This window comes from Pogonomyrmex barbatus, unplaced genomic scaffold (genome assembly GCF_055798465.1).
Source record: "Pogonomyrmex barbatus isolate J1 unplaced genomic scaffold, ASM5579846v1 scaffold10, whole genome shotgun sequence".
In the NCBI taxonomy this organism is placed as follows: domain Eukaryota; kingdom Metazoa; phylum Arthropoda; class Insecta; order Hymenoptera; family Formicidae; genus Pogonomyrmex; species Pogonomyrmex barbatus.
The window spans coordinates 8,060,962-8,072,669 of record NW_028297099.1 but is presented as its reverse complement, the minus strand read 5'-3'; the positions used below and the strand labels follow the sequence as shown (position 1 = coordinate 8,072,669).

General features: G+C 32.9%; 1 protein-coding gene across 1 annotated transcript; it reads right to left on the bottom strand.

Annotated features, from left to right (window-relative positions):
- Positions 1–247: 247 nt before the first annotated feature.
- LOC105423097 (phospholipase DDHD1) lies at positions 248–8,529 on the bottom strand. Its single transcript, XM_011632739.3, has 10 exons — positions 7,666–8,529; positions 6,464–6,781; positions 5,615–5,785; positions 5,391–5,519; positions 5,169–5,310; positions 4,966–5,072; positions 4,582–4,895; positions 4,145–4,430; positions 3,453–3,614; positions 248–3,371 (listed from the first exon to the last, which is right to left on the bottom strand). The coding sequence occupies exons 1-10, from the start codon at positions 7,742–7,744 to the stop codon at positions 3,223–3,225; spliced, it is 1,857 nt and encodes a 618-aa protein (XP_011631041.2). The 5' UTR covers positions 7,745–8,529; the 3' UTR covers positions 248–3,222.
- Between the last annotated feature and the right edge of the window lie 3,179 nt (positions 8,530–11,708).

Below are 11,708 nucleotides of genomic sequence, written 5' to 3'. Positions count from 1 at the left end.
TATGTAAAATTATTATAAAAAGATATTCCACGGTCTGTCCATTTTATAAATTTCATATATCCAATAACTGTTTTCCAATAAAAAGTTTATGACATTGAATTTAAATAAGCAATATAAAAGGATTAGTTAAAAGGATTTTTTAATATCATGCACAAGAATGTAGTAAATATAACGTATAATAAAGGTAAAACAGTCGATTGAAATGTATCTGCTTGATATAACACAATATAAAAAAGAATAGAGAGAATGCTTTTTGTAATATATTTATTTTAAAAATGTTCTCAGATTACATAAGGCAACATGAAGAACGGATATAAAAGTCATTTTTTCATTATCTCGGAAAAAATGTGATACACCGGAGTTGTGATTGTATGGGTGTAGTATAAAACATAAATTTCATCAATCAATGTCATAAACATGTTATTTTCTACATGCATGCCCTTGACCGAAGATATCAAACTATTTTTATAAGTATATCAATTTTTATAATTATAGATGACCCTGGATTTCTCTCAGCAAAATGCGATAGAAATAAGCACGAAAACATGTGTAATATAATAAACGCTATGATATGATATCTGTTATCTTGACATTTTTCACCTAGTTTCAAATTACATCTGCGGAAATTTGTATAATCAAAATTATTAAATTCTTTCATATCGTCAGAGATAATATTTAATTTTATTATATTATATAAACCGATGATTGTGAAAATGATGACAAGATTCTTTGGTTCTATTCATCGTCGCAATTGTTAATGGATTACAACTATTGTACATATCTTCTAACATAAATCTAGGGATATTGTTTCTAATTATAATTCAAAAGAATATTTGATAATCAATAATTCTTACAATTTTGTTATCATGGCAGATTGCTTGTTTTATATCATTACTACTATCATAGGCGCTTTGTACGAACTGATTTGTATCACATAATGGATATCTTCTACATTAAGAAAAATTATATATATGTTCCCATAGGCTTATTAATAATGATGTGTGTCATGTTATATAAAATTTGATATATTCTCTTTCTATCTTCTTCCTTTCTGTATCCTCTAATAAAATTCCATAATAAATTTCTTTGTTATTGTCGCTATTAAATTATCTGTTTTTGGATAAATTATCTAATGCAATTTAGAGATAAACAGTATTTTTCTCTTTATGCATTAAAGATAAAGCGGTATTATTCTCATTTTTTAAGCATATCATAATATATACATAATAATAATAAAATAGTGCAAAAACATACGGTTAATACATTACATATTACCATACATTATATATTCGATGTAATATATTTCTCAGCAGAGAATATAAGAATAAAAAGTTGTCTTATTTTACCAGAAATTCATTATACAATCCTACATCACAAATATTTGGAGCTCATGGTAATTAAAATTATATTACAGTTATTACAATCATTGATTAACTCAAAAAAATAAGATATAAAATGGAATGACATATCCGATATATAAAAAAAACAAGACTTTTATATCAATAGGTGATTAATATTAATAAATTTTAACATTTTGAACAATTTTATATAAAGATAGCAAATTATACTTTACTATATATATTAGAAACTATCAATTACATTACAATGCCATTTGAAATAATATATTATTTGTATATATTGTAATGATATTATTTTTAATCAGTTTAAATCATTTATATTATACTTAAAATACTTTTGTATTTTATAAATTATTATATATATGACCTAAAAAAAATAAATTATATAAGTTTATCTTTTTTAGATAATATATACTCAAAGAATCTCTTATTTAATATTATTAGATAAAATAATATAATTGTAATATATACATATATTTTTAAATAAATAATATTTTTATTAATGTTTTACTATTGTTAAAGATCATAAAACTATAAAGGTATATATATATATATATATATATATATATATATATATATATATATATACCTACATTTATGTACACACAAATATATATGTTTACATAAAATATAAAAAAATTATTATTTTGCCTAAACTATTAGGCAAAATAGGCATAAACTATTTGTCTAAATTATAGATTCCAATATAAAAAAAATTTAGTCCTTTAGATTGAACTATATTGTCCGCTACATTGCATTATCACAAATTATTAATATATTGAATGATTTATATTAAGAAATGGAGCAAAACTTTCGTCATACGAGAGACATATTATAATTAAGCAATTATTTCATGGTATTTCATATTATTGAATTTAAAAAGATTCTATTACAGAATAGAAATTTTATTTTTAAAAAGTTTGTTACAGAGAATTTACGATCTGGAATCATGTTTGGAGATTTACAATTCCATTCATTTACATTTAATTTAATACTTTGTGCTTGAGTAAGCTTTTTAAAACAATGTGAAAATCTACGTAACAAAAAAATTGTTATTAAATTAAAGATAAGGTACAAAGAGAGATATAACATTGCCCCAATATTTATAAGTAAAGCGTATCTTAATAAATTATATATTATTTAAAATATTATAATGTATGGTGTCTCATGTTTCTGCATTATTCGAATACTTGAGTTATACGAATACTTCCGAATGTGTACTTGTTAATCGATTAACGACGAATATCTATGTAAGAAAAATTCGTAAGCATCACATTACCTTACTTTACTCCATCGTAAGATCAATAACATATTTAGCACATCTAGTGCCAATTTTAAAATGTTATATATATTATTTATATACAACAAAGGCAATCAACGGAGTACATCAGTTGCCGATAAACTATTCGAAAACAACTGCCGAGTCGTAACAAGCCATAGAGAGTTTACAAAGTATCGTACTTAATAAATAGTTCGCATATTTATAAACTATATTTATTAGATGGTAACATAATTCTCATGAAACTTATAATTTCCTTTCCTGCGCGTTCCTATAATACAGTTTATTATGCTATGTACAAATATCGATTACCTAACATGTTTGGTATAAACAAGTTACTTTTCAAAACGAGCAAAGACAACACGTTCGTGTAATTCGATGTGAAACGATTACCAAATAATACGAACAATATAAAATGATCAATTTTCATAGAATTTGCAACATTATTGTATCGTTTTTCCGTTATCACAGATTGTTTTGGTGGTAGGCCTATATGCGATATCACGTTCTAAAAAAGGCCTACAATGGACTAGAGCATTTTAGCAGAAACCATTGAGATTCCGCGCTAAACTGTTTAAACCGCCATCATGTTTCTAACGTCGGGATGAGTCTCGTTAATACGAAATAGGCCACATCGTAGTTATTCCAATATCCTGTATGCGCTATTACAGTATATAAATAATTCCTTCCTAAACCAACTGCACGTAGCACGTAATCCAATCGTTGCGCTAATTCTAACGACGCAAAAGAAAATATTTATAAATGATTTATAATCGCAGAAAACATGTACATCGTAATATTTTCGATATAATTACCTTGGCCTGGACGGATTGGTGGATTTGAGTCTGGGGTCGGCGAAGACGGACCTTCTCTAACGTTCCAACCACCCCGCACTAAGTCCCAAAGACTCCAGCCCTTCTCTGAATTACGATTGGGTGGACTATCTACCGGACTGTCATCTTTTTCATCACTTTCCACTAATACATATAATTACATTACATTATTTTAAATATTTTTAGTTAGATCTTTTAACTTAAAAATCACATAATTCCAGAGAGAAAGTCAATATCTTTTTGAAAAGAGTTAAATATTATAAGCGGTATAAATATTTTTGCACCTATTTTACAAACATATTACTAATTCTTTATAAAACAAATTGTGATAATTTTATCCGATTTAACTTAAATCAGTTTGGACTGGATGTTTGTACTAATTATACAATAATAAAAGTATTAATAAGAAATCTATATGCAGGATAATTGTTAATTCTAGATTTATTTTTTAAAATATTGACATATATATTAATATATATATGTGTATATATATATATATATATATATATATATGACATATTTTATATATATATTAATATATCAATTAATATTTCAAAAAATAAATCTAGAATTCAAATAATAATAACAAATGTCATACGAATGTAGATTTCATATACTAAGTTTTAAAACATTGTAAAAGTCAAACCACAAATCAAATAATGATCAAAGCAAACCTGTAGGCGGTAAGGTCGGATCGACATTGTTCAGCGATGAAGGCGATTGTGGCATTTGCTGACCATCGACTCCTCCGTATGGCGGTATCAGAACTGGCTCGATTTTACTGTAACCTCTCTCCAAAAGTGGTTCCATTCTATAAGCCACTGGATCCGACCAGTGGAATATGTTGTAAAATCTCTTACACAAACCCTGCGGCATTACATCTAGCGTATTGGATGGAGTACGTGTGCGCAGCGCCAGGAATACGGACAGTGGCGAACCCAAGCAAAACAAATTCTCTATCTATAAATGGAAAATAATTTCCGTTCAGTATAATCCTTACGATAATTGAAGACGACTTGTGTAAACTCGTTCTGTAGCCGCAGTTTGAAATTTACTCTAGCTATAGATGTTTACTTTGCATGTCGCTTAATTGTAGAGAATCATAACTCACAGGAAATTGCAATCCTTGTAATAAAACTTCTTGTGCCTGGGGACATGAGAGCCGCGTGTCAGGTCCCATCCAACCTGTAACTATATCGTATACAATGACGCATCCCAAAGAATGCGCCAAGATTGAGACTTTTCCTTGCCAGCCGGGATGCCGACTCGCGAACATGAAGTACAATCTATTCAGTTCCTTTTGTAAGCCAGCACGCACTTCAGCGCCATACAGAGGACTTGTATAATACAAAATATCCATTGCTGACGTGTTTAACAAATGACGTATGCTTAATACACTATAAGGCGTAATTGCATCTACTATATCTAAAAAAGATTACACGTTTGGTAAATAAAATACAAAGTGCTTTCTCGTGATGCAAAGTTTCTATTTTACCTCCGTCTAACTTTAATGATGATCGCCATTCGACTGCAAAGAATTCTACTCTATGTTTAGAATTCGGAAAATATTTTTGCTTGAGCCAATCCACGCAATCCCTGAAACTGTTAATTCATTCGTCATTTAGAAACAACATATTATTATATAAAAAATATTGTATTATATGAAAATTATTATTCTATGGTTATTATTCTATGTACCATGTGGTGTTACGTATGATTTTCTCTGTATCACGCTTTTGTCCTATTCCATGAACAACAAACACTAGATGATCGATATCGCGCGGCTTATCTTCCGTACTTGCACGCATTTTGTAACCCCTTTTCAAGCGATAACCTGTTGCTGTGAATTTAAAATTGAAAACAATGTTTTTACGTAAGAATGATATTCAATATTTTTATTATGTCTAATCCCAAACTTACTTTTAGCAAAACCTAATTTTGATGTAACGCTACGCATCAGTTTAGTAGGCGTATATTCGCTGTATAATGTTACGTCATTAATCGAATGCCAGTCGACGTGAAATTCGGGAAATTGTTCGGTATGTAACACTGAAAACAATAAGGAAATTTTTAGTACAATGAAATACAATGTATTATGCAAGTTCAATAAAATTGAAGGAATAAAAAGAGGAAGGAAAAAGTACCTTTACAAGACTGAGGAGCATTTGTTTCGCATGGAGTGATACTTTGATTGTTGCTTTCCTTTTGGAATAATTTAAGATGCACTTCCTCTATTACTTTGGAATGTTCCGTTTCCAATGGGATCCAGCTGCCATCGTAATACCATGTACCCCTCATAATTTCCCATTCCTCACCTTCAATCAAAATTTATATATTTGTATTTTATTGTATTTGTCCGTTGGCACATATCTTGCATATTCGTGTAATTAACATAAATGAATTTTAATAAATTCAACTTCGTCAGAAAAGTGCAAGAGTTCAAGTCTCTACCTTCGTCATCATAAACAAATTTTTGTTTCATTCATCGACTTTAACTTTAAACATGTAATAAAGAAAAAATGCGAAATAATCTATTCGCAATAATTTAAACATATTACAATTGTATGCGAAATGCATTAAGTGATAATATATATTTCATCAAAATGCCCTGAATGAACTCTTTATTACAGTGATGGAATCTATTGCCTGCATTATATTTGTTTCGCACATGTTGCAAGTCGTAATAGACACAGTCAATACGAATTGGCTATAATAGCCTCAAGGACAAAGTAATCTCTGCAGTATAAAGGCAGGCATCACGCACTCAAACGAGAAAAATATAGAAATCTAAACATGCATTTAAATCATTATTAAGATATTCAGACGTATATCTGCGTCGACTCTTCTGATCCGCGGTTTATTAGTATCAATCGTCAATCGAGGCAGATTGCAATTGAAGAAAGGAAAAAGAAAGATACGCGACAAAGATATATGAGACGATGAGAATAACAACAAGGTAAAAGTAAAAGGAAGATAAAATACGTGATATTCACCTGGCCAATATATCGAAACGCATTTCATATTATCAATTTCGACATCGTACATGCCACCTCTAACTACAATTTTCTCAGCAGGTGGCAAACCGTTCGTGCCATCGTTACTTTGGCTAATTAAGCTATGACGTTCCTGATAAATTTTCTCGATTTTTATGCTATCGTATCCGCAAAATTCTTTCCATCTTTTGTCAACACCGTCTTTGTAAAACCATCGTATTTCTTCTGGGATCAAAGGTTCTGCGTAAGCTGTCTCGATCACAGCATTAATTTCCACGTCGTTCTTTGGACTTTCTTCTAATGTCGCTTCATCATCACCTATACATAAAACAAAAATTAAGTCATTTTATATTATATATCCTTAGAGTGCATTAGTTAATAAGCGGTAGTGCTAATAGACTATTTTTTATCGTGCATGGATCTTTATACAGTAAAAGAGAAAAACATTAGACTTATTTATACACTTTCGTTAATATGCTTCAAAAAATAAATTCGTGAATACATAAAAAATAAGTTTTGTTTTTAAACGCCTACATAAAACTTTATACCGCTCTCCACTTGAAATCTTTGTAAATTATTTTTTAAAAAGATAAACGTGTTATCTTTGACAAATCTAGATAAATAAATGCAGCATTATTGTTTACATTTTATTCTTTGAACTTTTTTCACTTGGTCATCTTTGTGTGGGACTTAAATGAAATCATTAGACACCTCATCCTTCACGCGCGCCTCAGAAAGGCATTCATTAACGCGTAAGAATCCTGTGTTTTAATCTACATAATAAAAATTTTTCCTCATACAAATCTTGATATATAAATTATGATTTATAAATTATTTCTGTGAAAGAGAACTATGCGTCATCGTAGTAAATCTAATCTAGAGATCTAGATAAACAAATCCTTCGGATAATGCAAATAGATTAGAAGGCCGTAAAATCCAACAGAAAAAAAATTCGCCTCGCGTGTTCGATCAACCGTGTGATTTTACGCTCAACGAGCTCTCAAGGATCTTGAACATTCAAACATTCGTACCTATTCGCGCTATTGATAACGACTAACGTTAACAATAATCTGACATCACCGGCAGGGGCGGCATATCGAATAATAGCGGCCGATAACGGCGTTATAACAACGTCATTCCAACGGCCGCTTCTTAGGGGATTGCAGAGGGGGGGAGGGGGGGAGCGTTTTTCGTAGTCGTACCTTCGTAGGATTCTTGTTCCATAGGCATCTCCAGCGACGTCTCGCTGAACGGATCGACCTCGGTCGGATAGCCGGACATCTCGTCGAACTGTCAAAGTGATTAAACAGGAGCTGTCTGCTTACTAACACGCGCGAGTCACGGGAGACGACACTGAGATTCTGTAAATCGCGCGTGGGCGACGCTCGCGAGAATACGACAGACGCGATCTCTTATCGCGGAGCCTCTTATCGTCACCCCCGTCGACGCGCGGTTTGGCACGAGTACGTAAGCGACCGGCGGGGATGAACTTTGCACGAGCGCGTGGGAAGGCGCAAGGAGCGCGGAGAGGAAGAGAGAAAGAGACAACGCGGAGACAAGACAATGCGGCGAACAAAGACACTTCGATGAGTCTCCCGTCTCTTCCACGACCGTCCTCGCGATTTCGCTGGGAACGGCTATCGCACGTTATCTCTCGCTTTCCCGACCGGGACCGACGGCCGACTATTCGCGCGTGCGTGCGTCAGCGCGCGGCGGGTATGTGCGCTGCGCGTATTCGAGAACGTCGCGTCGCGACGCTACGAGACGCTACGAGACGCTACGAGACGAGACGCGACGCGACGCGACGCGACGCGACGGGACGCGAAATGTCTCGATCGCGAGGCGACGCGCACACACTTCACATCGCGCCAGCCCGCGCTTTTCTTATATAACGCACCCCCGCGAATCTCCAATTCGTCTCGGTCGGTCTTCCTCACACACACACACACACACACACACACAGCCGATGATCCGCGTCACGTCCTGTACCGCGACCGCGACCAGCTGACGATGTGCACTCGCGGCGTGTGCGATGACGTATCGTCGGCCCTTCCTATGCGGTACGGAGACGCGCATGCGCGCGTGGGTGAGCGGTCCGCTAGCGGGGAAGAGAAACGGGGAAGTAGTTTGAATGACGAATATTTCTCTTGTGCACAGTGATTTATACTCGGTTTACTTTCTTAGAGCTATGTTCAGAAATATCACCCGATTGTCCTGTGCATCATTTTATCTTTGTTTAACATTCAATCAACAACAAGGATAAAATGATATATGGAATCATTTAGGTGGTATTTCGATTATTTCCGAACGCAATCTAGGATTGAAGTAACCAAATTATCCATGCTCCATTCATTCGTTCGATCCACAAGATAACAAGTATAATGCGAATTCTTTTGTTGTTTCTTTCACTGAAGACACTTTGACTGTGTTCAGATTTAATAAGGAATAAGGAGCTAAATATAGGAATAAGTAGGAATTTTCTTTTATTATCTCCCAAGTAAATTTACAAACATTAGCAGTAAATCTTCTTAGTGATAAAACCAATGAACATAGATTAAAACGAATTATGAATCTATTGATCTCAGGACAAAATTCAACTAATCATTATTCAGTTACTAATCAATTCGTTAACGCAAACTCATCCCAATGTGGGGATGTTTGTAATCTAAATACTGGGATTTTAGTAATGTAAGTAAAATCTAATTGTTTATTAATTTATTAAAATCCCAATATTCATAAATATTCAACCTAACTTGAATTTGAACAATGAAGATATTGACTAATGAGGAAATATCTACGAGTCACTGTATAGCTTCATAAGATTTACTTATTGTTTTATAGTTAGACAGATAGTAAATTTACTTGGGAGATAATAAAAGAAAATTCCTATTTATTCCTATATTTAGTTCCTTATCCCTTATTAAATCTGAACATAGTCAAAGTATTTTCAGTGAAAGAAACAACAAAAGAATTTGCATTATACGTTATCTTGTGGATGTATGCTTAGCCTCATATTATATTTTTCACTGTATTTTTTTATTTTTCCCTTCATCGATGCAATCTTGAGATCTCTTTTTTGGAAACAAATCATTGGACGTTAACTGGTCTTTAAAACTTTCGATTGAAATCGCCGTAAAATTTTAACATTCGAATTGCTTGCTGTGCCTCAGAGCTGGAATGTAAGGAATTAAGAGCAGAAAATTATTTTCGAACAATGAAAGAACAATGAAAGAACATCTTGATATTTCTTCATTAAGCACTAAAAAAACATAGATTATATTAAAAATCTATTCGAATGCAGGTAAAAATTCGATGCAATTCAGATTGGAATCTCTATAATTCTGGATCTGAATTATTCGGAATTTCAAATCTAGGAAGTTCAAATACGAATCCCATATTTTAATTATTTTATAAATTGTATGAAAATTGTTTTCCTATTAAGAAAAACATTGCAGCTATTTTTTTAAATAAGATAAAAATAAATTAGAACAGAATTTTTATTTGAATCGGATTCGAAGAAGGAAATGAGATTCAATTCGATTCAAGAATCAAATATTTAAAATTAAATATTTAAATTTATTGTTCTTTATTCTTGCTTCCTGTGAATTTTAACACTTTTAACCTTTGACACTTTTAATTAAAATCTTTGAAGTTCTCGAGCATTTGCATTATGAATATACGTTTAGAACACTACAGGTTTCTATCATATAGTGCATTATTAACGTTAAAGTTTCAATGAATATTACATATTTATTAGGTTAAGATGAGAAGCAACCGAGTTGTTCTTTCAAAAGATTCGCCTTGGTACTCAGAAAAAAATATAAATTATAAGAATAACAGAAATATATTTATCCTTACAAATTAATTTCTATTTTCTTTATTTTTATACCGTGCGCGCAGGATGCAGCTTTCTCTCAGGCAAATCGAATTCACATGTGCATAGCGTGATGCAACATCGGCGTGATGTCCTTGAATAATCATCGCGCGTTTCGTGCGCGTTATTTTCGTGGCTAAGGATTACTTAGGCTCGGATTATTACGTATCAAGCCACATCCGCGTGCCTGAACGTGCAATTTAGCTGGAGTCGTCGCGCGTGTCACTCGCTAATAATTTACTTTTTTCCAATTATCGAGTGCGAGCCGCGCGTTCACGGGAAGGATCGCGAGCCTTTTTCTAGAACGAAACCACGAGAGAGGAATTCTCATGCTGGAGAGCAAGATGCAAGTTTTCTTCAAGATGCGCTTCCTGCCTCATTCTCGCCTCTCGCACGTTTTGCCATTCGCGTTTTCTCTCTATTGGCTCCGATCTGTATAAGAAATCACGTCACGACAAATATCGCAACGCGGTTGGATCGATGCCCGGTTTTTCTCCTCGGCTTCGACTAATTTTATTCTCTCTCTAATTTAGTTTGCGTGAGCGCGCTTTTATCTCCCTGCGCACATCTCAGGGCTGTGTGCTGCGATCTAAGAGGAGCGAGAGGGAGGGATCGTATCTCTAATCATAAAGATTATATCACGCATTATATCACGCAGAGATAACTTTATCATTAGGAGTAGAAATGTCGGCCGAGTAGATGAGTCGTTGCTTTCAGCTCATCCTTGAGAAATGTATCTCCGAATTGTATCTTTAAAAAGAAAACTGCGACTTGTGCATCTTCAGAAAAAAAATCTTCTAATTGGGAAACGGTACGAGAAATCTTCAGGAAACTTCACGATGAGATTGATAGATTAACTGCAATTCAACTGGCGGAACTAATAGCATGCGGATGGTGCAATTTCGTCTGAATTAATTTGAAGCTGATCTCATTTCGACGAATTAATATCTTTTTTTAATATGAAAAGTTAGAATCACGCAATAAAATACTGATTTCTCTTTGACAATCGACATAATCAAAGAAAAATTGATGATTCAATGTAAAAAAAATTTATAGACTTCAAATAACAAAGTTCAATTTACTTTAAAGAGAGAGAGAGGGATGGAGCGAGCGAGAGAGAGAGAGAGAGAGAGGGAGAGAATGTTTCTTATGTCCATTTATACTAACGTAGATTAATTTTAATCAATTTTAATCGAGATTTAATTTATTCTTCATTTCTTTCTAATTTTAGTAGTTAAAAAGAAATTAATGATTAGTAGAAATTAAAACTACATTAATAGAGATAGACAATAAACATGTATTATATACATGTTACATATATACATATATACATATATTTACAAGTAATATTGGTAATATTTAATTTTATTT